Source organism: Trachinotus anak, unplaced genomic scaffold, assembly GCF_046630095.1.
Source record: "Trachinotus anak isolate AG129_WGS33_773 ecotype Australia unplaced genomic scaffold, CSIRO_AGI_Tana_v1 ptg000019l, whole genome shotgun sequence".
Lineage (NCBI taxonomy): Eukaryota > Metazoa > Chordata > Actinopteri > Carangiformes > Carangidae > Trachinotus > Trachinotus anak.
Window position 1 is genome coordinate 26,162,606 of NW_027273870.1, and position 27,902 is coordinate 26,190,507.

At 40.7% G+C, this 27,902-nt stretch overlaps 1 protein-coding gene across 3 annotated transcripts; it reads right to left on the reverse strand.

Annotated features, from left to right (window-relative positions):
* Positions 1–1,125: 1,125 nt before the first annotated feature.
* Positions 1,126–27,641, reverse strand: LOC139636329 (synaptogyrin-1-like). 3 transcript variants are annotated; one of them, XR_011694382.1, is made up of 5 exons: positions 27,154–27,641; positions 9,426–9,663; positions 5,688–5,833; positions 5,183–5,398; positions 2,890–3,028 (listed from the first exon to the last, which is right to left on the reverse strand). XR_011694382.1 is itself a non-coding variant. In XM_071504314.1 (4 exons), exons 1-4 carry the CDS (start codon positions 27,253–27,255, stop codon positions 2,813–2,815), a joined length of 702 nt encoding a protein of 233 aa, XP_071360415.1. In that variant the 5' UTR covers positions 27,256–27,639; the 3' UTR covers positions 1,126–2,812. The 3 variants fall into 3 exon arrangements, 2 of the variants coding, with proteins under 2 accessions (XP_071360415.1, XP_071360416.1); XM_071504314.1 differs by lacking the exon at positions 5,183–5,398 and having other exon boundaries at positions 1,126–3,028; positions 27,154–27,639; XM_071504315.1 differs by lacking the exon at positions 2,890–3,028 and having other exon boundaries at positions 3,550–5,398.
* Between the last annotated feature and the right edge of the window lie 261 nt (positions 27,642–27,902).

Here is a 27,902-nt window from a genome sequence, read left to right on the forward strand (position 1 = left end):
AAAAATGTTTAAGTTTAATTCGTAATTAGTATCATTTACTACAGTAACAGTACACAACAAAAATAAAATTAAAAAACACCACTTCCGGCTTATTGCTACCATGGATTATTTTGACAATACCACCACCGTGTGGGTTTATTATGAACTAACTACAACTGCAACAAGGCCTACATGTTGCTGATGGGCTTTCAATCAATCCTAAAAACTAAAATTTCTGAAGATTACTGGCTTCTGCACAAGCTGAGGCTTGGCTAACCCTAACCCTAACCCTTTCTACCCTGAATTTGTTCAGTTGTGCAGTTGAAGAGATGGAAAAAAGGGAAAAGGATGGAGACTGCAAACTGCAGTGGAAGCAGTTTAAAAAAAAAGTTTAGGTGAGTTATATTGTGGAAGTGAGTTGAAGTACATAGGGAGATGAAGAACTTTTGAACCTATCATTTCAGATAGTACCACTGGGCAGCATCACTCTCTTGCACTGCACTTGATTTTGAAATAGCGGAGTGAGTTAAAAAAAAAAAAGTTACCAACACCCATCCCTCCATGAGTTTTACCGCTTGACCTTTGAGTTCATCCAAGATGACAAGTTACAAATATGCTTCACTGTTTCACCAAATTCAAAGGCTTCCTGCAAAACTGACTGTAACGTGTGCCCGGACTGCAGTTAGAAGTCTTACTAACAGAGGGAGACAGTGTCCATATCCAGTATCACTACTGGCCTGTAAACAGTTACATACACTTGTATCTTTGGTTTTTCTGCTGTTTGGTTTATAAGTGTGAGGAACACTGCAAACATTTCTTATGCAAACAATCCACTGTTACAGGTAGAAAAGTTAAGTGTGTATAATATTAACTTTCCCGAAATAACCAATTATTCTTTCCACTGGAGAAATTACAATACAAAAAGCTAAATGCTGCTCATGTTTTTTGACCTGTGAAACAGACAAGCTGCCGTTTTGTGATTTGGCAAAGCAGTATGGCAGATGCACAGAATCCCCCACACTACTGAAGTCTTTTTTAACAGTTCTTTAAATGCATGTTTGCAGGTTATTAAAAAATCACAAATAACTGAAGATGGTGATAAAAATGCAACCAAAAAAAAAAAAAAAATCCAGACCAGTCAACCACATCTTTATGTCAGCATTTTATTTATTGGTTAAAATCAAACACATCAAAAACATACATTTGTACACAATCTTTTTTCTTAACTCTTACCTTTTTAACAGATTTCACAGAGGAACATCACACATTTCTAAGTCTACGCTGTTGTACAGTATAAAGTATATATGTGCATATATACTTTGATAATTTGGTCACATTTTTTGTTGCAGTATTTTTTTAAAGTTAGTATTATTATCCCAAAATAAAAACATCTCCTTACCCTGAAAGCAACATAAAGGATGAGGCATGGATGACCTCACCATATATCATATCACAATAACACTCAAAAGACCATAGATTTTCTTTCTGTTGTCTTTTCCTTTTTTATACAGAACTAGCATAATGCCCTAAAATAAAGCATAATCTTTTGTTAAACACTATAATATACTGAATTATAGATTTACATATATTTATAGAGAGATAGATATACTTTATTCTTTAAGAAAATGGAGCAATGCGTGTTCATAAATACTCAGGATGTTCATGGTTGCCTCAGCTGTAGATTTGGTGAAATAAGGTGGAAAACACAATTTGATAAATAACCTGCAGTTCTTCAGTGTAGTAAGTTGTCTGCACGCCTGCTGATGTGTGTCATTGCTCTATGCTCTATAATGATGTCAAATGCTTGGTTTTATTGAGGGTTTTTACGTGCTTTGAGACAAAAACAAGACAAAATTCAGTTTGCTATACTTTCACCCTATAGATGCCAAAAGAGAACTGTGAGCCTGTGCATGTTGGGTACGTTGCCCTGTGTTCGTTGGGTTTTGCTTGGCAGTCAGCACTAAGGCAACAGTTGAGGAAAGAAAAAGCGGGTTCTTTAGGGAAACAAAAAAACACAAACATTGACACATCAATTAGGAAAAAAAGAGGATACTTTGTAACACACACACACAGACACACTCCTATCTCCTGTAATGCACCTCTAAGGAGTTTCATCAGCAGAAACTTGTCTTGTATCTGTTCAAAATCAATATGTTGTGGACCTGTGCTTGCATGTGTATTTGTTTGAGGGTGTTTCAACTGACACTGATCGCAGTCATTTTGCTGACTGACAGCAGACCTCAGAGGATGAAGGCAATGTGGTCACAAGCATTGATCTGCTACAGTGTGACCGTTTCTGCAAACACTTGACTTCCCAATTGTTACTGAAGACCTCAACCCTCCTTAACTCCTCCGATCGAACCCAGCACCTCTCCCATCCCACGACCCCTTCCCAAGGATGTCCTGAACCCTTAGCTGTTGTTCTACCTGCGGACTCACACATGATCAACCTCTTATCCTACCCCTTGCTTTTACCTGTCTTTCCCCCAAAATCTGGAAAGTTGCCCAAGATTTCTGACCTAGAGACGAATTCTGTTGTCTGTCTTACAGACAGAAGAATGCACTGGTTTCTTTGGGCTTACCCAAAATAAAATTTGGTAACGTGTATTCTGTGTAGTTTTGAATGTCACGTTTGTATATGTTGCAGTGTCTAACAATACCTTTTCTAACTTGAATCACCGGGGCAAAACAACCCACTGGTACTGGGTAAGGTTAACCTAGCATTGCATCGGTTCTGGATTGACCCATAGTAAACAATTCAAGTTGCTCTAAATTAGAAACTTTGGGTAACGTCATCCAGATCCACCCTACTAAATATCCACCCCCAATCATCTCAGTAGTCCTGACGCTGGTAGCCTCCAGTGCCATCAAAAGCCCCATCGCTGTTGGCCTGGCCCCCTCCTCCTCCTGGGCTCTCCAGGTCATCCCCACCGAAGGAGGTGTAGGGGGCTCCAGCTGCGTCCTGGCTGGGGTCCATGTATTCCTGGGAGAAAAGGGCTGAATCGGCCCCCAGCTTGTACCTCTGGAAGGCCAGGAAGGACTGGCCCGCCTTTGATAGATGATCAGCGACAGTGAAGGACAAGGAGGCAAAAAAGGTGCATAGATGGTGATTGAAAGGTGTGGAGATAAATGTTGAAGCAGAGATGCAGTAGTGTTAAAGCAGATGATTTTGGAGAGGGGAGAGAACACAGAGAGAGAAGGAAACATTGATTAGTTGGCTGTAAAGCTTGTGAAGCATATTAGATAGTCAGAGTGAGTCATTAATTCAGTCAGCGCAGGTTAGTTCATCAGACAGCAGTGCAAAACAGGCTGTTTATCCATTGTTCAGCTGCGTAGTGAGGAGCAACCCCTTAATATCACTCCAGTCCACACTGGTAAGCAAGTGTGCATAATTAAACAGCTGAGGCCCTGCCCTGTAAAACACTGCAAATCTCACTTTAGTCAATAATTATAGATGTTTTGAGACAACAGTGTGCAGAAGCCAGATATCAGGTACAGAGGGCAAACAAAGGCATTCACACAGAGAAAGACAAAACCACAGATAGGAGCCGAGTTGATTTAAGCTCAGAGTTCTGGGAAGTTTCAGGACGAAGTTTTATTTACTGTTGTGTCTCGGCTGATCAGTCTGAATCACCATCCTGCCATGGTTCCATCACGTGGTAATACATTTTACAGACTGCACCCTGAGTATTTCAGATTTTTTTGTTAATATGGATGTGGAACATTTTATTATAGTAATTATGTAATAAAACGTATTTATGGCTCATTAGTATGCACAGTTTCAAGCCATAAAAATCCAATCAATATGCAATAAAGCTGTGTAATAATGTAAAAACTTCCTGCCTATACTGTGAAGCAAATACATGTCATACAGTAATAAAGGAAGCGAAAACATGGACATTTTAGGAATTTTTCTGCTTTTGGGCAGAGAATTACATAAGAAACTTTGGACTTTAATGTCAGTTGAATATAAAGCTACAGCCAGCAGCAAGATCAGCTTAGCTTGGCATTAAGACACAGGGGAAATTACTAGCCTGGCTCTGTCCAAAGGTAACAAAATGTGCCTGCCATACCAGCACACCTAAAGATCACTAACTGACACGTTATATCTCTTTGCTTGTTTGTCCCAAGGTCCTGTCACTTCTGGAAGTCACTGTTTGTGGTCATGAAGTAGCCAGGCACATAACCCTGCAAACAGCTGTTTTCCAGCCTTTATGCTAAGCTAAGCTCATCAGCTGCTGACTCCACCTTCATGTTAAACATATAGATAGTTTAGGGAGTAGTACTGTCCTTATCATCTAACTGTCTACCCAAAAGTGAATAAACAAACTTCCCAAAATGTCCAACCATTCCTTTAGGGCATGGAGTCCGACTGAGGATAAAGCTTTGAATGTAGCTTAATCAAAAACCAAAAGAAATACAAAACCTTTACAACCACGGTTTAAGCAATGCACTTCAGCAAATTTACAATATTCCTTGCAAAGATCTGAGAAATCACAAAGTATCTAAACTAAATTGTTACAAAGAAAAAAAAACCTCTACCCTCAATAAAAAAGAATTATTGTGTTAATGGTGAAGTATGAAGTGGTAGCCTGTCCCATACATTGAGCCTGTGCTTGTTTAAGGGCGCCAGGTGTGGTGGTGAAGCTAAAGCTGGACAGAGTGTCAACAAGTCACACGACTGGCTTCCTCAGCAGCAAACTGATGAGCTGCTGAGTTTTCAATATGAAGTAAAAACTGGGCAAAAACCAGAACAGAACCAAAACCTCATGAGAAGAAGAAAGTGTAAGTTTCTGCAAGTGAACATCTTAGAATTTAAAAACAACAATCAGCTTGATGGCTTTTCTTTATCTGTATATATCTGACTTCTTTTTTTTTTTAATAAAGACATCTACATGAAAAAGGGTCATTAGTTTTTGTTTGAAGCATTTTAAAGAGGACAGGGAGCTCTCACTCCAATGAGGATTGCAGCACATTAAGAAGGTGTTTAAGGCAAATCTCAGCATTTGGCAGTGGAACTGTCGAGTCATCAGTATTGATCAACTCTTGAAACAACACACCTGCACATACATTATCATTATAATGTACTTGAGTCAGGAAATAAGTTACTTAATTATGGAAGGCAACAACATTGAGCAACATCTTACTGACAACAGTGATGGTACAACTGTTTGTCTTACTGCTGGGTTACAAATACACTCACGTCCAGCAGTATTTGATGTTACTGGGTGCCCTTAAACAGGTGCAACCACAGTCAGGGAGTGTGTAGGACCAGCTGCAGAGGGTTAAGGCAGCAGGGGGAGAGGACAGAGGAGAGTCAGACAAAAGGTTGATGAGGCTGAGGGGGGAACAGCTTGGTGTACTCCTCTTCAAATGACACATTCTTTAACTTCTCCATAGAGAAGAGAGTCTGGGCCCCCTGTTGGAACAACACCCACACACTTATGAGTTATGTACACAAACACAAATAAATATATATTCACACTCATCCACACACTAACCAAAAAGAAGATGGAGGAACAATAGTCAAGCATAAACCTTTATATAGCTTAATGGCTATATTGACAAGCATCACTGTTTCAGGTGTTCGGCCCATTCCTAGGCCTCCACAGCACTGCACCAAACTTCAAATAAAAGCGTCCACTAGGTGGACGGTGTTATGTCATACTGTGCTACTCTGCAGACTAATGAGGTGTGGAGGGTCTTACCCAGGTGAAGATTGAGAAGAAGGAGAAGGTGATGGCTGCCCGGGCAGCGTCACCTCCCTCCCGAAGTGGGTTGTCCTCATGCTTGGTCACCTGCCACTGGTTGGCCAAGAAGCAGAAACCGACAAACCACATGAAGGACCAGAACGCTGGAGAGAGAGAAAAGTACAAGAACTGTGTTTAAAAAATGATAGGAATGCAACATCCCCTGAGGTTTAGTATTTACTCTTTACCTTCTTGAGGCTTGAGCCACCAGTCACCTAGCTTAGCATAAAGCAATTAAGAGGGTTTTAGAACAGTGCCGTATGCTGTATTAATTGCAAAGCTGTCTGAAAAAATATTGACTTTGGGCTGTACCTTCACTTTACACTGACATAGGAAAGGCGGGTCAAGAAAGCTTAACTGCTGAAGTTGGAGGTCTAGTGTGGGTAGAAATTAAATCGTAAATCATCCACATAACATTGAAGAAAACTGCGGACATAACGAACTGAAAACAACAAGGGACCAAGGATTGACCCCTGTGGAACACCACTATTAAAATGAGCAGACAAACCCTGGAATTACCCCTAAAACCAGATAGGGCTTTATCCCACTGGACTGTGATGGCAACCAGAGGAGGAAACATTATCCTAATACTTCCACTGCAGTTGTAAGTGTGGCTGTGAGGAAGGAAAAAGCTTAATCAGATCAGGCCACATGTACCGGCTGTTTCCTTTGCTTCAGTAAAGTACAAAGCATCTCATAACATAGAGATGGTTGGAGACGGAGAGCAGGTGTATGAGTGATGAAAACAGGGAAGGAGAATCTTGTCTATGACAGAGATGGCCTCATTAACCGACTCAACACTTGACTGTCTTGTCATCATATCTGAGTTCACTGCAGTAGCAGTGCAGCAGAGGAAGGCAGGAAACCTACTGTCAGACACACAAAACACAATGTGTCAGAGCCTTGTTAGAGTACTCCTCTCCTTATTATCCCTCTCATATCTCCTCTCCTTTCGTTCATGATGATAACCCAACTATGTATGTCTTTTTTTTCATAAATTGAAGATATTGCTCACATTTTCTGTGAGGCTAGGGAATTTGGGGGGTTTTGATCAGCTGGGAAGCTGGTACGAGAAAAAGGCAATAAACTAGAATTACCAGCCAAGTTGCAGGAAATATGGTCACAGCAATACAGCGTCGAATAATGGCCAGAAGTGTTTTTGCGGAACATTATGATGTCACAGTGAAGTTGACCTTTGATCATTTGGATATAAAATGTCATCACTTCATTGTTTACATGGTCTTGAGATTTCACATTCAAGAGACCAAATATTGGTTTTGTGAGGTCACAGTGACCTTGTCCTTTGATAACCAAACTCTAATCACTTCATCCTTGAGTTCAACTGGACATTTGTGCCAAATTTGGAGGGATTCCCTTGAGGAGTTCCTGAGCTATTGCATTCACAAGGCCAAAACCGTGTTTTGTGAAGTCACAGTGACCTTTGACTTTGACTACCAAAATGTAATCAGTGCATCCTTCACTTTAAGTGAATGTTTAAGCCAAATTTGAAGAAATTCCCTCAAGACATTACTGAGATATCTCTTTCATGAGTATGGGACAGACAACCTGATAACAATCCTGCCTCCAGCCCTGGCTGTCGCCGAAATGGAGGCATAAAAAATCTTATTACTGGTGTGAAAGAGTAGAGCTATAAGGGTGCGGAGGAGCATGCATTGCAGAGTCAACTTTTTATAGACACACGATGGTTAAACCCAAATATGATCATGGCAGCAGCACCTATCAGCTTGAGGGTCACTCGACTGTTTCTGGAGTGAATTTAACTGTGGAAAGCTCTCACTGACAAACTGTTTTATGAATTACGGCATAAGTATCTCTTCAATAAGAATGTTCCTTCAGAACTTTCAATACTGTATTGCTATCTTTATAAAATACACATTTTCACTTTTTTAGTGTTAAACTCATTTGTGAGGAGCACTTTTCTCACACGTCATCCACCCATTACCACTGGGTCAAATGACTGTAATATGAAAAAAATATTTTGTCTCTTTTTTGTTTGCTGAATATGCTGTAATGTTTGCCAAAACAACTGGATAAGCTAATACTACCGTAGTCCCAGGAGGTAGACATGTAGGGATCCCTCCCAACATGCACGGGGGCAACAAATCTACAGACATAATATAATAAACATAATAAATGTGTCTGAAGCCCCCTTTCACCACACATTTTTATCATCAGAATCGCAGTGATCACATCCATTTAATATCTGAACTCCCCAGTAACACTCTACTTAGTATTTATACAATCACTCCCACTTTTCATGTCTATAATATAGTGCAACAACCTTTCTCGCCCTTCTCTACAACAGGCTTTTTCCCCAGGATGCGAGTGTGGCTGTGCCACACACTTGTGCCTTGCCTTGGTCAGCTGGATGGCACATCGTATGAACAGCTAAACAGACCCAGGCATTCAGTGGTTTTATTGAGGCTTACTGTTTAATGTTAAGTCATCTCTTTCAAGAGCTTCCTCCTCCTCGAGAAAACTAGCTTGCCACATATGTGCACGTAAAGTCCCTGTCTCTGCGAGTTTGTTTTGTTTCCCCGTGGTAAAGTTTTAATTGATCTACATTGAATCTCAGAATGAATGTCATTCATTTGGACAGAAATGTACATAAGTGCAGATCTGCTCTGTACAACTTCATTAAAGCCTGAGAAGTTTAACTTTAGTTAGGCTTAAATTGGTTTCAGCTGGTTTTATTTGACTTTTATTTGATCCAACCCCCATGCCAGCACTAACCTGTATCTTGTGGCTCATTAAGTAATAAATTAGGGACTGCTGTTTGTTCTGTTACTGCAGCCTCCCTTTTCTAGTGGACAAGCTGCAAAACTTGAACACATCTCAAAGCCTTATGGACAAATTTTCATAAATGTGAAAGCTGAAAGGCCATTGAAACACTGACTGGATGTGGTTGGTGAGCTAATATGTGCATATGTGCACACAATCAATAAATTTACATCTGTACACCATAGCAGTAATGTCTTTGAGTGTTACAGCAACCTGGAGAGCTGCGTTGGTGGGTGCCTTGCAGTCATTTATTTTATGATCTTTTAAGTGTTATTGCCTCACAAGCTGTTCAGCACTTTGTGAGTCTGTTTTGAAAGCGTCATAGAACTGGAAATGATTCGTCCCCAGCTCATTAATATCAATTCCCCAGCACACAGTGTCTTTACACCCCCGTTCATCCATCCATCTTTCTCCTCATGCTGTCTAGTCAACATTTCCGCTTATTTTAAAAAATGTGACTCTTCTGTAGAGCGAAAAACATTCTTGTCTTGCATGGTTACGCTAAAAAAAAAGTTTTGATTTATATCAAATATGTTTATAATAGGTCAAGTAGATAAAAACATTTAATTTAAACAGAGATAATCTAATGGATTTTTATCTGAATACAAAAATCTACTGCCTTCTCCTTTATTGTGGCTTTTTGGCCAGTGTTTACAAAGATATTAAAAGTGGTGCAACAGTCTATAAACTGTATTTGTATACAACATAGTTTCTATGATAGAAATGTTTTCAATTTCAATGTTCAACATTCAGTGTTAAAGTTGTAAAAGTTTTAAAGAAATCAAAGTAATCTTTAGCTGAATGAAAAAAACATACATACAGGAGTATTAAAAAGAGAGAAAAAAAGTGTGTTGTGGCGTAGTAAAGTATACTGTATATAAATAACGTGTTTACCCGACACCCCGATATCAGCCAGCACGGCCTTCTTGCGGTCTTTGACGCTGCTGATCTGGGGGAAGTACACGTCTAGAGCCAGGAAGGCCATGCAGCAGAGAAAGGCCATGGAGCCCATAAAGACGCCGTAATTACAGGCGTTCTGGTTGCGGTTGAAGATACAGTACTCCTCCACTTCTTTGGGGCGGTTGATGTAGCCCTCATTGGCGATGCAGCCGAAGATGACGATGGAGAAGAGCTGCAGAGAAGAAGAAAAGAAGAAGGGGTAAGACTGTGAGAGAGGAAATAAAGCAGGGCCTTTGTAGCTCATGGTAGTGTCAGGACGCACGGATAAAAGGTCGTTAATGAACAGGAGAGGGACAATAACAGCAGGAGGAGGAATCTGTTCTTCATTACTTTTACTTGTAAGGGCAACACACTCTGGCGACATATGGTGCACCAAAAGATCCAGAGGCTTTACCACTGTCCTGTTTCTCAGCATCAGTGCTCCAGGAAAGCAGAACTTTGATTACATTCGCTCCCCAAACTGGCCCCCATGCTTTGACTACGTCAGTGCGTTCAGCAAATCAATATCATATCAAATGACACAGCACTACACAACATGGCTCCAGTGTGTTTGTATGGTGCAGTGTTCTATGAAAAGGACAATTTCTGTATTTACGTAGTGTTTCATAAGAGTCTGATAATAACAGCCGTGGCAGAAAATATGAAAAATGTATAAAAAAGGTCATTAAAACCAACTTCAATTAACATCTGTTACTTCATACAGTAATAGTAGTAATTTCTTCAGTCATTACATCATCTGGGGATCGATTCTGTTAAACAGCATTACTACAGGTTCAGAATTTTTAATGTGGTGAGATTTTTTTGTATCAAGCAAATAATGGTCTTAATGTGTGTCCTTACAAAAACTGTTTGCAGTGTGCACACTATGATACGATTGTCCAGTCTTCTACTTTTATACTGAGTGATTTCTCATGAGTGTGTTTCTTTAGTAAAAGAATTTTTTTATTACACACTTGTATTTGAACACCACCACCTCACCCAGTCCTCCTCGAATGTTTAGAAATAATTCATAAAAGCCCTTTACAGCCCAAACGAATACCACCTGCTGTAGTCAGAGGTATATTTAGACTGACTGTGTAATTTATGAATAGAAAAACACTTCGGCGTGACACTCTCAGCCCATAATGTCACGAAAACCTGGCAGGGGAGTTTCATGAATAATCCCTCATGTCTTTTTTTCTCCCAATGTGCCTCTGGGTTTCCTCTGGAATTTGACAGCAGAGGAATTTGCCTTTCTCTGCTGTTCTGCAGTTTAGTATGACGGCTACTGAACACACAGTGATGTGAATAAAACATATATAACGTTCAGTGAAGATTTTATGTGAATAAAGACATCTAGGCTTTATCCAATGAGGAAAAATAATCAGCACTTAAGACAGGCTTCTTTTAATAAGGGTAATACCTCACTAATAACTGCATCAGGAGCTTGGATGTCAATAACAACTTGTTGGTGAAATCAGCACTGCAAAGACCACGCGCCGGCTCATTTCTCTTTAGCTCCAACAGAATCTTTGAGAGTAAAACTGCACTTCATATCTATATCTATATCGATATCTGTGAGCTGTTTGTCTTTTATTTTTCTTGGAGGAACGGTTCAACATTTTGGGAAACACACTTGCCAAGAGTTGGATGAGAAGATGAATACCACTCTCATCAATCTCCTCATCTGTTCGATAAAAGGCTACAGCCAGCAGCAGGTTAGCTTAGCGTAGCATAAAGGCAGGAAACAGAGGGGAAGAGCTAGCCTGGTTCTGTTCAAAGGTAAGGTCATTTACACTGCAGTAACTTGTTAATTAGAGAGCTGAGCTGGGCAGTGCAGTGGTTAGCCTCACAGCAAGAAGGGTCTGGGTTTGAACCTTGCTGGCCGGCTGGAGCCTTTCTTCTTCTTCTTCTGCACGTTAGCTTGATGACTCTAAACTGCCCATAGGTGAGAATGTGAGCGTGAATGGCTGTTTGTCTCTATGTGTCAGCCCTGTGACAGACTGCCAACCTGTCCAGGTTGTACCCCGCCCTCGCCCAGTGTCAGCTGGGATTGGCTCCAGCCCCCCTGCCACCCTGTACGGATAAGCGGTGTGGATAATGAGAGCTTCAGAGGGTGGCCCTTATGAGAAATAATTATCTGTGATGTTATAATATGTACGTTAAGTTACCCTAAAGGTATAAAATGTGAACATTTATGACACTGCCTACACTTTGTGCTAAACACAGAGATTGTCCCATTTTTTTTCACAAAACAAAAATTATCATCAGAAAAAAAAGACAAAAACAAAGCTTGTCTGTACTGCTGGAACCTCTGAGTATGTGACACTAATGCATTAGCATATGCTGATAAGTAACTTGGGACATTTTGTTCCACACTGTACTTGCATGCGCATTAAAAAATAAATTATTTCAATGATATGTTAAAGTATCGTGTATTGTTTTCGACACAAAAACCTTGTGAATGTGGTTTTGGTTGTAATTGCTCCTGTGTTTCATTAAACGGATGGATTACGCAGTCCTCTTGGGACTCTTGGCCGTATGAAATCCTCTTTAAACCAAGTGTTTAATTCCGAAAAATGCGTGGTGGTGAGTTGAAATGTGCTGACAAAATGGAGTCAATGAGAGGAGGAGGAGGTTACTATGACAGCATGTGATCCCTCACTCGTTCGTCTCCTTCCATCCTCACTACTCTGGCCTTGCTTTTATTTTCTCCTCCTCTCCTGTCTGCCTGGGTCTGGAGGAGTGGAGACACAAAGGGCTACAAAATGGAGTCAAAAACAGGAGCATGTTACTAAGATACCATCTAATCCTCCTCTCCTCTCTTCTCCTCTCCTCTCCTCTCCTCTCCTCTCCTCTCCTCTCCTCTCTGAGGTCATAAATATGAGACCACACACACAGACACCCACAGTGTTAGTATTCCACCCTGCAGTGCAGCGTAGCAGTCTGCTTTCTACTTCAATTGATAACAGCGGATCAGACAACTCCATCCAACTGACAAACCCTCAGACCAAACCTCCAGGGAGCTGGTTCTGTCTGGATATGGGCCGAGGCTGAGAGTGTTTATGTTTGTCTGCAGTCGATTCTGCTGTGGTGATTGATGGATTCTCAATCTATATGTGTGTGTGTGTATATGCGCTCGAGAGAGCCAGAAAGCCAAGAGTGGACCTTGGGTTTGTGGATAGTTTACCCAGCTGTTGTGTCTGTATTTGTGTAATAAGTGACAGCGATACAAAGGGAGAACACACAATAGGCTTCCACTGACAGCCCTGACTGTGAAGGCCAACAACCAGGCCGGGCGGAGACTGGCATGTCAGTCAGGACGGGGATTACACCGCAGCTTTTCTTTTCACTCTTTCCTTCTTTATCTGCTTTGAAGCCCTTCAGTGTCTTTCCACTGTCTGTCTGACTTGTGTTATTGTGTCATACTCTACTTTAACCTATATATCGTCGCCGGCCAGACCCTTTATTCCCGGGCCACAGTTTATACTTGTTTCCTATCAGTCTGATTGTGCGCAAAAAGATTACATCCATGGCAAAAACTAGAGAATCAAAATGGATAGCTAGATAGCAACAGGAACAATTAAAAGGAGAGAGAGTTAAGAGACAGTGGCAATAATGGTTTTGAGCAACTTCAGCAAAGAACTGCAATAAACTGGAGGAACAAAATATATGAAATTGTCAAAATGAAACATAGAGGAGAATTTAAAAGTTTGTGCCTGAATGAGGCAACAAATAAATAAATGAATAAAAACATCCCAGCTTTAAGTCTTCTCTGTGTTCCTCAGGAGATTAAGTTAACATGTGAGCGTGGTTACTTAGGCACTTAGGTCATGTGATGGCAGTTCAGCAACTTTGTGACAAGGAAACACTGAAGAGAATTTGATCTTCTGAGGAAGACAGTGAAATGTGGTGGAAAGGGTTAACGAGACGCTACACCAGTGGAACAGCACTGTCTTTCTGTTACTCATTTTGTCAGTATAGCCACTGCTGCTTCACCAGTGTTCGCATTAGCAGCTGTTTACCTACCAGTCTTGAAGAAAAGGTTCTTGTTCTCGATCAAACTTCATCCCTTTACTCAATAAGCGCTGTCTGCAGTGGTGGAAAGCATCCCTTTGTTTTTTCTTCTATTTCTATTGCTTCTTTTCTTGAATCCTAATAACTTAAGTGATCCCCTGACTTTTCCTCAAGCACTGCAGTGAGGTTGATATTTGTGTGTGTTTTGAGTAAAATGTCTGTGAATCACAGTGCATCCACACATATTCATGTCCCACTCAGGATGAAAAGACTTACGTGACCCCCTGACTTCTCATCTAGCGCCACCATCAGGCCACATTTCAATCTGTCCAATGCATCAGCCTCAGCTGTAGTTCGTGTTAAGTGTTATTTAGTAAATGTTAGAATGCTAACATGCAAAACTTTGATGGTGAACATGGTAAACATTATACCTGCTGAGTTAGTACTGTCATTGGGAGCATGTAAATATGTTCACGTTAGCATTTATCTCACAGCCACTGGTATGGCTGTATATCTTAATCTTGTTCATTGTTTTGTTGATAAAGAACATATTTATAAGAGGAAGGATTATTATTTCTAGTGCAATACAGTATATGAACCATTAACATTCCTACAGATAAAATTTGCCTTATGTACAAAGCTATCCAGTCCTTTAGCCCTAAATCTAATCAAAGTTCTTAACTTGAGCATTTCAGATTTTCCGCCTTATTTTAACTCACTTCATATGAGTTCAAGTGATGTAGATGTAAACAAAAAGTTTCTATTTAAACATACAGTACAGTATTCAAGGTGAATAAGTGACCTTCCACATCATGTGTTTCAGACCAGGTATAATAGAGCGATATATTTTGAAAATAACATGTTAGTACTGAAGGTTTCGTCTTTAAAATGAGTCTTTTCAGGCTTCACAGTTGAAATATCTTTCAACTGAAGTGAAATGAGAGAGAGTGCCTCAAAAAGTTTGCTTTTTAAATCTTACTACGTGATGAAGTAATCACTGAATCACTTGTATTAATCAGCAATAACACAAATGAGTGTGTATGTTATGGTATATACAGTAATATATGGATGTTTTGTCCTGTTAGGTTGTGAAAACGTGACTTATTTAAAAGGCACACTGAGTGGAGATCTGTGGCTTTCTTCAGCCTGTGGAGAGGAACCGTGAGCTGGCATTTGGAGTCTGTGTCTTGATGACATATTGGAACAGTATGTTAGCAAGCATGCACAACCTTTCTGCTTCCTTCGCCCTCCCTCCGTCCCCTCTCTGCTCTCTGGTCCGTCCCCAGCCTAATGCGCTCCTCTCTCCATGGAACCACGGGCGTGTGGAGGAGGATAGTAACACCTCAATCCCCACCTTCATATACCTGCACGCTTTTTCACTGAGGGGGAAGATGATGAAGACATGGAGGGATTGCAGAGGGGATGAGCGGAGGAAAAGGTTGGGGGCAGAAGGGGTATGGAGGCGGTGCTATTTTTAGACCGGCTGCATCATCGCTCCCTCCCTCCCTCCCGTCTTCTCCCATCTCCTCTCGTTACTGGCCCTGCCTCTGCCCACGAGTGTTCTTGAGAAAAATGAGTGCGCTCCAACACACACACACACACACACACACACACACACACACACACACACACACATAGACACACACTAAAACACACACAATCAACCATATACAGCTCAAACACACACACAATTTGTCCACTGCTTCGCATGCCCGGCTTACTTTGAGATTCAGGTCAGAAAACACAAAGTCACACACACATGCATGAACACAGGCGCGCACACAGTCAATCACATGATGTCGGTGGGATGTCAGAGCGCTCTGTCTGCTCATGTGATACACCTATGCTAAACACACAGTCTGAGAGGGAAAGTGGCCTGTAGGCTTATTTCATTTAACTAGTTCTTCTTTTCCCTCTTTAGAATATACTTTTATATTTTTACTTTATAATATAACATATATAATATAAAAATATGAAAAGACGATGTACTGACCAGAGTTATGTAATTGTAACAGGGAATTGTGTATTCAGTATATATCATAGATATTTTTTTTATTGGGGTTTAAGATTTTTTAGTAAGAAACTTTATTTTTTTCACAATATCTAAGTTCAGATTTCTAAGTGTCCCCACTCCCTGAACAGTTTCCATGGCAAACCTTTTCTAGATGTCCCCAAACAGATATGTAGAATAATGAACTCACCCAAACTCACTTTGACAGTTTGAAACAAAGCAATGAACCCACGGTTTGTTTCAAATAGTCTCATTACCTCTTGTCTTTTTTGTACAAATAAGAACACTACTGTTATCACACTCACACTTACCAACCCACATATCTTCACCATCCACTTTTCCATGACTTAGTTTTGTGCATCACAGCAAACACAGAACTACTTTTTAACTAAATTTACGTCTCACTGATGGCAACAGGAAGTCTTCCCTTCAACTGTTTCGTTCAACAGCAGTAAAATGCTTCCAGTTAATTTACTGGCTTTGTATGATTTGACAGAAACTTAAGCCAAACTAAATGAATGAAAACTTGAAGTGTGCTTTTGTATTCGTGGCAGAGAATCTGTAATGCCTGTGATGTATGTAAGGAGATGACGATCAGAGGTACACTGAACTGGTGTCAGGAAATGCTAATGCTAATGCTAATGCATATTAAACACTATCTATTAGCCTGTTACTGTGATGAGTAATGTATGACTTCAACAGGAACTTTCCCTGTTCTTTTTTTGTTTGGTTTTTTTTCCTCTGGCAGAAACTTTTATTTTGAAGACTGGGGCTAATGTTTCAGTTTCTATGTAGTTTGCTTTACAGCTAGAATGATTAATCAGACAATATTGCCTTATCATTCTTACATCTTTATGGAAATTTATCTCAGCCAATAAATATAATTGCAGATATAAGATATTATTGAGATAATTTAAAAACAGTATTCCCATTACTAACATGTCCTCCAACCTGAACAACCACATAGGTAATTTTTTTCAACCCTCTGATACAACCGTAACCTGTCATGGTTACGGTCATGGCTTGGTTAGGTTTAGGCACAAAAACTACTTGGTTAGTTTTAGGAAAAGATGGTGATTTGGGTTAAAATAAGTACTTCCACAACATTAGATGATCTTTGTTGTCATGGTTACAGTAGTAACATCGTGGTTAACTTTGTCAGATGGTCATGTATAATAGAGATCCACATCATCCTCCTGCTGATGCTCTATAAACTACATCCCCGCACTTTTCCCTTTGCTCCTGTCATAATCACTACGACCACTAGATGTTGCATAACAACAAAACGTAACTATGGGTCATAATAACCTGCTGCACAGACGACCTGTGGGCTCATTTATTACAGGACAGGCTCCTTGTTGCATAGTTTATTGTTTCATTTTAGCTGTAAAATATCCTCCTTAGTCACAATTGCTGTTGGAACATGCAGATGTGTGTCTCTCACTGTTTTTGATTTTGAGATGGATGGGACTTCGTTAGCTTCTGTAACAAGGGCAGCTGGACCTGCAGGGCCACTACTTTTTAGTGGTGTGACACAGTTTGGTTTTCGGATGCTCGCCTGAGAATAAACTCACCACCGGGGACTGTCTTTCTCCACAGAATGTGCCTCTAATTTTTTTCCACACTCTCCCTTTTTCTCAGCTTGCTCCGGTCACACAAACACCAAACACACAAATGCCCTTACTTGAAATAAGGATTGGTTTTGGCATGACCCAGTTCACTGGGTTTGAAAACACACATCGTCTTCAGGGTCACAATTATATTTGCTGTCACATGGCGGGGGGGCAGATTGAATTACTGAGCTTTTTCTCCGGCTGCCAGCAGAAATCCAGCCGGGTATGTGACCATGTCCTTCACATGCACATAAACTGAATATTGCAAGGTGTAACGGTCACTATTCTGCTTTGTCTCTTTTTCAAGATCTTTTCAAGATTCACTTTAATGTACTAGATAAAGAAAAGCAAACAAAATGTGGTGGATACTTGAACTCACTGCACCCACACATTCCTCACTTGCTCAGGAGCCATGAAAAGTGGAGCATGTGATACGGTTTCATATATGACTCTCCTTCACACCCTCCCCCCCTCTCTTTTTTAACTGTGATTCTGTTGATATATGACTTCTTTAGGTGTGTGTAAGTGTGTAGGTGTGTGTGTGTGTGTGTGTGTGTGTGTGTGTGTGTGTGTTCCCTCACCCCTCTGATCCGTGGACAGATCACAAGGTTTGTGGAGGTGATGAAAGCAGGCACTGTGAAGAACACCACGTGGGTTCCTGATCTTGTGACCATCAGAGGGTCACATACAAATTGCACATTAAGGATGCCGATTGCCACAACTGTGTGTGTATGTGTGTGTGTGTACAGTACATGCTTATGAAACTGTGTGCACGCATGCGTGAATGCATGTGCTTTCCCCAGAATCTCCCTTTCTCTCTGTTGCTGTTTTTCTTTTTCTGCCTTACTTACTTTGCATCTACCTTTCCTGTTTTTCTCTTAAATTTAAATCTGAAATTCTGCTTTCTGTTGATTGCGAAATGCAGCACACTAACACAGCAAACAGACATATCAGCCACCAGGTAGGCCGAAATCATATCAGTCCAGTCTGGCGCATTGTGAATGATTTAGAACTGCTGTTGTGCTCGCTGAAAAGCCTTTCGGAGCCATTGTAAAGACCAGACAATTGAGCCGGGCCTCATATCACCCTGGTATTCACACTGTACCTCACACAAAATCCTGTATTAGAAACAGCCACACGTACACACAGACGGACACAGCAGACCGTGGCCTGGCACTGCATTTGGTCCAGGCCTTTGTGACTGCAGCCTTCATTAGTGTGTCCACAATCGTAACAATAAGTGAAATGCCATCCATGGAAAAAATACTGAAAAAGTGAGTTAGTCCACCTCTTTGATGACTCATCGACTAATTTATGTGGGTGAGATTATTTTCACCTTCAAATTTGTGAGGCAAATGGACAGATTTTTTATGACACTGTGAATCCAGACCTCAAAAATATCAAGGGTTTTCATCTCAGACTTGCATTCAGGCCTTAAGACTTAGATTAAGTTGTTTCACAAGTTCACAGGCATCAACTTGTAGCCAACAGACAGAATAAGGCAGAGTGCTGCACTAACAGCTAAAAAATAAATACCTGGGTCTAGGAGGTATTTGTAAGTTTTGCTATTGCTACATAGGTAGTGTTAGCATTGACAGCTGTTTTATTAACAGTCTAGACAAGAGCTTCAGCCATTGTTGCATTCACAAGACAAGAAATTATAATACACCCTTTGAGCAGCGCTACTTCTTCAGGGCAGACTGGAGGCTACAGTGACTCGGTATTGGAAAACGACAGGATAGTCCGACCAGGCCGGACCTAGCTGGTTAGCATGCTAACTTTAGCACAAGAAAAGAAGTGACAGAAATAGAAGCAAAACGAGGCTTTCCACCATTGGAGCCTGCTCTTGGTGAATAAAGGAATGAAATTTATTGCTAAACCGGCAACATTTCTTGGAGACTCATAAGTAACCAGCTGTTAATGCTAATGTTGGCTATGTAGCAATAGCAAAACTTACAAATAGCTCCTTCAAATAAGTATTATATAAGTATTAATAAGTATATTATTGGCTGAGCGGTTAGGGCGCATGCCACATGAGCTGTGCTTTGCAGGCGAGTTGCCAGTTCGAGTCCCGACCAACTCAACCCTTTTCTGCATGTCAGTGTCCCTCTCTCTGCACCTTTCCTGTCACTCTCTACTGTCCAGTAAAGGCACAAAATGCCCAAAAAATATCTTTCAAGAAAAAGATCATTTGCTTTAACAAAGTTAAATTTGTATGACTGTGGCATTATTAGTTCACACATGTTAAGATCAGGTCCACAAGTTCTGTGTTAAATCTGAACAATTACTTGGTTAGAGTAACTTGCAACACACAGCATCTCTGTCATGGAAACTGAAATGCACACAGCGACTCATCACGTAGACAGAAGAAGTAGTCAAGGTACAGTAGCTGCCAACCTGTTGGAGCAAACATGACAAATTAGCTGTCGTTTTCTGGAGTGCTGGCATCTCTCGACACTGGGAAACAGGGCAGCGGTGTATTTTGCACACGTCAACCCAGGATGACACACGTCAGGATGCCATGGGAAACAATAGGTACATAGAAAACAATGGGTGCATCATATGCCAGACACGATAATGGTTTAAATGTGGATAACAGCACAATGTTTCGAACAGTCTCTCCTAGGGGGCTTTCATGTTGGAGCGCTCATTTGTACAAACAAGAAGTGACAGAAGGGGTTGCGTCAGGAATGAAAAAAGATAGCTGGGGAGAGAAGTTCATTCTGCCTGCTTTCCTTTTCTGCCCACCTGCCCAATCACTTTGTTAAGTGAAGGCTGAACTGACATCGGAAAGTTACAGCATCCAACAAGCACTTTGGCTGCAGCACTGACACATTAGGCATGTACCACTCAGCTTGCCAACCTCCTTTTCTAATGTAAATCTATAGTACTACAGTGTAAATCCATAATATGGAATAAAGCAAAAGAAAAGGATTAGAGATGTCCAAAATAAAAGATCCTAAAATTACAATAGTCAGAACTCTTGAGCTCTGATCCACTTTGATCACTGATCATATGCTCCACAGTTCCATATAATTAATGTGATACATAGATTACAAGCTTTTGTCGCTCGCATAACAAGCCACTCTAGGTATGAACATCAGCTAAATGAAAAAAATGTTTACCATTTCAAAGCAACAACACTGGAAGAAAGGACCAGCTCTGCCCAGCATTATGTTACATTCATCACTGACAGATGACAAAGCTGTAGAGGAACCCGATCCTCTACAGAAATGCAGAGAACGTGTCTGATTCTCTGAGATTTGTTTTTGATCTGAGAAACAAAATCAAAATCGCAGTGAATGATCAGCAAAACTTGCTTGTGAACAGAGACAGATGTGTGAGATGTTCACTTCAAGTCAGTTGCTGAATAATACCGGACCACTGCTGGAGGATACTGTATACTGTGGATGTGTGTGAGTGTGTGTGTGTGTGTGTGTGTGTGGGCTTATTGTCTGCTGTGGTGCATTGGCCTGGACTGGGGATACCTGATTGCTGCTGTCACCATGGCAGCGGCTGCTCATGTAATGAGAGAGAGAGTGAGAGTGAGAGAGAGAGAGAGAGAGAGAGAGAGAGAGAGAGAGAGGAGACCTTGTCAAAGTACAATTCAAGGAGAGCCACTGCAGTAGCAAGGGTACACAAGGAGACAGACAGACATAATCACAAGCCCAGGACACAGCGACACTCCACATCTATATATCCACACATCTACACTCTGTTCTACCCTCATTCACACACACTCTGCTTTCCTCAACATGCCTCTCCCTCTTTTTTTTTTTTTTTTTTTGATTTATCGTCCCTTTCCATCTGAATTTGGGAGGCAGTTAGTGAGAACATGATCAGATGAGCTGCCCAGAAAACATGGTTGTATCACTGTAAGGAAACAGACGGCTCCTCAATCTTGTAAAGCCGAGCATAACAGAATCAAGCGGGAGCAGGACTGCAATCTGGACTGGTGCTCATTCAGTTACTTATGCATGTTTTCTCAACTAGTATGACAGGTCCATTAAGCTTAAAGAGCAATTTCACTGTATATCAATCTTTTTTTTTTTTTGGGTACAGATCTACACACAGCAATCTTACAACCTAACTGAGAATCTTCTGAAAAATGGGTTTTGGCCCGCTCACAAATGAAATCCAGGGCGGTTCATTTGTTGTAGGAACGTGATCCAACTTTGATCTGTTCCAAGTACAAACCAGGAGTGCTTTGCATATTGGGCTGCAACATCAAGAGTTGCTAACAGCTAGCCAGAGAATGACTGGAGGTCTGATCTGAACTACCAGCCAAGTGTTCTGTAGGACCTTCTTCAGGACTTCCTTTCTGTGTTTATTTTCTCGCTCATGCCCCAATGAGCAGAGTAAATGTTCTTTCATTGATGCATTTGGTTTGCTTGAAATGTTTTTGGTGTAGAAAGAAACCGAACCAAGTGGAAAATTCAACAACTTTACCAACTCATCCTCTGATCCGGACAGAGCAAACAAGCTGTTGGTTTGAAAATGCCCATAAAGAACCATGCTAGGGGTTTTGCAAGTCTTACTATGAATTTCACATTCTTCACATCACATCTGGTCATTTTGCAAAGTTATCAGCTGTGCGTTCCAAATATCGGGTCTATTCATTTCTGAATTGTATGAAAATCTGTAAGCAGCCTCTTATAACTTGCTTGATGTGTTTATCACAGTGAATAATATACATTTTAATCGATGTAAATTTGCTCATAGTCACAGTTTTGTTTTTTGTTAAATCCTGTTGCTACCGATCAAAGGCTTGAACAAGTCTTTAGAGTCCTACCCTTTACTCTTTTAACTTCTTGATTTCATCACTCCTTTCACTGCAATTCAAAATCCATTTATTAAACCTGCATTGCAGACTGTTTGATCCCTTACCTCTTGGCCCATTGTATAACTGCGCTACCTTGCCATTGTACTGGGTATAGCTTAGCCAGTCAGCATGAAAAAAAACATTTGAAAATGGACAGTAAGGGAGGTCAGATAATAAGGGAGCTAAAACACACTGGTGTAGTCATGGAGGTCTTGCCTGTATTCCCAAGAGTAGATATGTTTAGTCGTGGGAAGCCCAGATTCTGAGGTCTGTCACATGTCCCTTTCCAGTGCTTTGCCTGCGTAGTGACTGATACCTGAAGGATTTTCCTGCTGCACAATAACACTCACACAATCTACTGCATCCAAAAACCTGTGCTGCCAAGGCCAACATCTGCTGTGGAGCTTGTGCAGCTCTACTCTGGAGGCCCTGGCGGCTGCAATGGGACATTTCTATTCCAATGAAAGACCCTTTAAAGGGGCTATTTGTAAGTGTTCTCTGCTGCCGAACATAGTTTCTTGCCTGGAGCAGGTGGTGGTGATTGTCACTTGACAAGAGCTTTGGCCAGCGTTGTGTTCGCAAGAAAAAAGGTTATAATATGCCATCTGAGCAACTCTACATCTTCAGGTCAGATTGGAGGCTACAGTGAGTCACTAGCGGAAAGTGATGAAACGGGCCGCGGTTATCTGGTTAGTGTGCTAACTTCAGTAGAGACAAGAGTTAACATTGGTGTTGTTTTCCACTGCTGGAGACAGAGAATAAAGGAAGTTTGATACTGAATTCACAACTTTTCCTCCAGACTGGTAAGTAAACAACTGTTTTGTGGCAATAGCTGTTAATGCTAACGCTGGCTATGTAGCAATAGCAAAACAAAAACAGGGACTGGATCAGATTGATGAACTAAATACAAAGGTTCAACAAAAATTACTAAACATTTGGTTTGTACTAAAGCCACAGTAGATGTGATCACATCTTTTGTATTCATATTCATTTATAAGTATATCAGCTTGGTGAAGTTTACCAGCTGACCAGTCAGAGAAGAGTAAGGGAGTTAATGACACCAAACAGCCACATGCCTATTTAACAGCTGGGTGTTAATCTGTAAATGTTTAATGCAAAGGTACAGATCTGCAGACACGTACAGCATGTGCTCACAATATGACTGCATATACAATGCAAACATGCAGCCTGCAAGCCGCAGCTCTTAAAATAGCTCGCGAACTGCATCTGAATTCTGACGCGTAGGCACTAACAAACTGTGTTTGTGTGTGTGTGCTCCTGTTTCACACGGAAGTGACAGAATGCACTGGACTGCGGCCTCTGTGTTTGTGTTGCTAATATCAAATAGTTACTCACCAATTACAAAATCTCCTGACCTCTGAGATGCGAATCATCATCACAGCTAAATTTAAAATCTTAAGCCAGGTTACTTACATAAGAGCATTTCAATGAAGGAGAGAACAGCAGAACAGTAGAGTTTTCCTCAGCAGCTCACAGCTAATTATTGCTTGTGTTCCAGATAGTGTAAAATGTCATGAATCTGGTGGAAGGAAAAGAATAATCTGATGAACCATAAGGTGCAGGGGAATCCTATAATCACTATAGTGTGGAGGTGGTAATCTCAGACCATTGACAAAGTCAGAATGTGAGCAAATATTTGCTTTAACCATCTTGTTCTTTCAAAGAAACCCACACACATGCAGCAACTATCATTTTCTTTTCTGCGTCTGAAAAGAGTTCAATGTTGAATTTTGATCTGTAAATGCACCCGGCGAGCTGACAGAAACGCTGCTTTGGGCATGTTGACTTCCAAAAGTGAAAATGCTTTTTTAGCAGAGTCAAGCACAAAGCAACTAAACACCACATTTGAGTGCATATGATTTGATAGATGTTTTAAGTTGCCCACGCATTAACCTCAATCCTTGAACAGCAGCAATTTAAGAATCTAAGCTCGAAGCAAAAAAAAAAAAAAAAAAGCAAAGACCCAAGCTTCAAAAGTAATTCTCTTTTAAATACAGATCAAAGGCAGAACCACAGGCAAAAATGTGTCATATTAGCTTGGCAAGTAAGGTTGACCATGTTTAGTCTGATTCAGTTAATTAATTAATCAAATAAATTCTTTTTTCATTTAGAAAATTATCACACACAAGGTGCTCTCCCATCTCCATCTGTCAATATGTCGACTGTTCTCTCCTCCATGCATCTTGCATCATCACAGACATACTGGACTGACTCCCTGAGGCTGAATCACACACACACACACACACACACACACACACACACACACACACACACACACACACACACACACTCACACACACACATACACACACTCATTATCACCTCTACATACAGCCCTCCTATAAGTCAGAAAAAGTGGGAGATAGAGGGGGAGGAAAGGGAGGGCAGAGAGAAAGCTCCTTCACCATTCAGAAACTGCTCTCTCTCTCTCTCTCTCTCTCTCTCTCTCTCACACACACACACAGACACACATGTATTTGACATCCCCCATCACCAAATGTTTGGAGTGCTGATAGTTTCCTCCCCCACAGTCCACAGCAGACTGAATATTAGCACCATCGCACAAAACATCACAACTCAGGCTGTGGCTGTTACTATGGAGACATGGTGTTGCTCTGGTGGCACCTAAGGGGCAGGGCATCTGACGAGGGCCCATAAAAACCCTCCATACGTGTCTGTGTGCAGGTTCACGTTTTCATCTGCATGTTGGATGTAGTGTAAAAATGATCAGTTTAATCAAACGTTAAGCACCAGAGGTGACACACAGTGGCAAAACAATTTGTGGATTAATCAATTAATCAATCAATTTAAGCCATTAATCAAGAAAATACACTAAATACTTGCTGGTTTCAGCTTCTAAAACAAGAGATTTGTTTATTTTCTCTGTTTAATATTGTTGTAAATTAAATACTTTTGCAATTGGACTGTTAGTTGGATAAAACAAGCTTGCATGGGTAATAGTGCAGTTGTGAAGGCCTTTTTCACTATTCCTGAATATTTTACAGCGTCATAGTTGTTTGGTTCATTAAAAGAAAGGTACAGTAATTTATAGTAGCCCTAGATCAAACTCTGCTCATTCAGGCCGCCCATAGTAGAAACATACATGCAATCACAACACTGTAAGGAGCTTTGGATAAAGATATTAACTCATGCGTATCATACAATTTGAAAAATTGACACTAAAATGCTTAAAGATGCTATAAAAATCACATAAAGCTTTTATTTTTACGTAGTTGTGAAAATAAAATCTAAAAAGCTTCATCGCGTTAATAGAACATATAACTAATTCAATATATATGTATATATATATATAAATGTATAACTCTGGAACTCAGAACTCTACATCTGGCGCTTACATGACTGAAGTCTTTCATGGGTCACTGACTGGTCACATGACCTGCCCTCACAGCAGCTACACAGCTGAGGGGTTAACACACTCGCAAACTATTTGCACTCTGCTTTCATGTGGTTTAGATGTGAATGATACAGTTCATGTTTTCAGGTTTTAACGTGTCATTAAGTATCAGTCATACTTATCACATTAGTCACAGGGCACAGATATAGAGCCACAGCATGACATACTCCATGGTTATTATTTTCTATTTCAAAAGAACTGAGATCTACATTTACCACAAAAAAACTGTTATCTATATTAATTATTAGTATTGCTTACAAGGTGACTCACGAAGCAGATTCAGATCAGATTCTTGTGACCCCATGTTTTCAACAACTGGCACGCCAGCAAGACTTTTACTCCCCTTTTAGTCAAATGAATCAACCTCCATCTTCCCCCATCTTTCCCCCCTTCCTAAAAAAAGGCTCTTGGCGTTATTTGAGGACATGCAGACACAGAAGCAGTCCTATAAATAAGAAATAATCCCAACTATACGACTTTCTGCTGTAAAGTAGGGAGACTGTAAAGACTTCACATTTTACACTTTAATTTACAGAACATGCTCTCATATTTAGCAGGATTGTGAAGAGAAACAGATGTTTATTGCTTTGACTTAAAGAGTAAGTTTACACATTCCATGTGGAGAAGTGTAAACAGCTGGTGGAATCAAACAATCTGCAGTTAGTGATCACTAATCACCATTAAAATCATCATTTTTAAGACTATAGAAAGAAAAGAAGAAAACATCACAAGATACTGTTTATATCGTACAATTTTTAGGTCATGCCTGGCTAAAAATATGATAAACTAATATTTGCAAATAAGAATGGTAGTGAATATCATGTGAATCATGTGAATGCCATTGTGGAGTTCTTCTGCACCCACACACTCACTTTTATATGAGAAGCAGATAAACGAAAGACCAGACTATATTACATTTTGGCAAATAACTTCCCCTTCAGTATCACCACAAATATACAACTGAGACAAGAGAGGCAGTGGAAAGGAGTGGCAGAGATTCTGCTTGATGCTCCTTCGTGAAAATGAACATCTTTTCTCCATTCGAGGCCTGTAGTGTATCTGTCTCTCCTACTTTTAAATGTATCTTTGTATTCCCTTGTCCCAAATTAAGGTGATGTTAGATAAAAAAAAATACCTAACAAAGACATCCATTCAGAGTTCACTGTGACCGTTACCCACTTGGGAGTGAAGTGGCCACTTGTAGTTCTGCAGACCTTTGTTTCTGTCTCTTTATTATCCTTCCTAAAAGTGGTCACCAACTGTTGCTGTGTCTTGGGAAATTAATGATGGTTAGTCTTAAACAATTTGTGAAATTATTTGTCATGAAGTGCTCTGTGTGTGCCTGTCTAGACAACATTTATGGATAATTCATACATTGTCTAAAGGCAGTAAATTGTTTGGGCCCTACTGATGAGGACCCTCTCTAGGCCTCCATGGAAACTCACTACTTAGCAGCAGAAATAAGAATGTAAAAAACCAAAAAACATGTATAACATGGTACATATCAATGACATAAAGGAAAGAATAAAATATATTCTTATAAATTAAGCTGAGTAACACAAGCCCCCATCAATCCAGAGAGGAATCTATAATTTCTTACTTTGATATGAAGCTTTTCAGGGCCCTTGATAGCCTTTATGAAGAAGTATAGAGAAAGTAACCCAAACCTAAATTTCACATACTGTGTACACAGGTAATTAAGTCATCCAGGGCTGGTCCATGCAGCCACTGTTGCCCAGGAGTAAGAACCAAACTTATTCTTCATTTCTGTCGCGATCACTCACCCAAGACACTATGCGGAGAATAGTCTGAGGCTGCTGGAAGAAGGTGACGGGGTCGAAGGCTCCTCCGGCTTTCCCGGCTCCGTATGCCTGCATCCCCTCCATGGTCCTCCTCCTCTCTGGACAGCCTCCTCTCTGGTCCGCCTCTCCTCCCTGCTGCTGGTGCAAAGGTAGGCTGCAGGGTGTGTAGAGCACCGGGTAACCGACACGGAAAATCCCCTAATCTGCCTCCTGTTACTACAACCTCTGCTGCTGCAAGGATGGATGGATGGATGGATGGATGGATGGATGCGCGTCTCTCCTTGGCTCCTCGGCTCCTCGGCGCACAGCTTCCTCTGTTCTCTCCTGTTGTTGTGTTTTTTAATTTAACCTCTAAATTCCCTGTTGTCCTCTTCGATGTCCGGGCGCAGGGAGCTGGATGCCAGTGTTTTGTTGATGCTCTCTCTCTCTCTCTCTCTCTCTCTCTCTCTCTCTCTCTCTCTCTCAGTGCAGGAGCCGGTGGCGAACACGTGAACGCGCCTCCTCCGTTGTCACCCCTCGGAAACTAAAGCTAAGTTGAATAACTAGGACGCAAAATATCAGATGGAAGATTACATTTTGCTCTAAAGTGGCTTCATATTTACTCATGACCTTGATTCATGTCTGGAAAAAAAAAAACTGTAACAATCCGATTATAAATTTTAAAGCAATACATCACCGTTACAAAAAGTCTAGGCCCATGTAAAAAAAAAAAAAAAAAAAAAAAAAAAAAA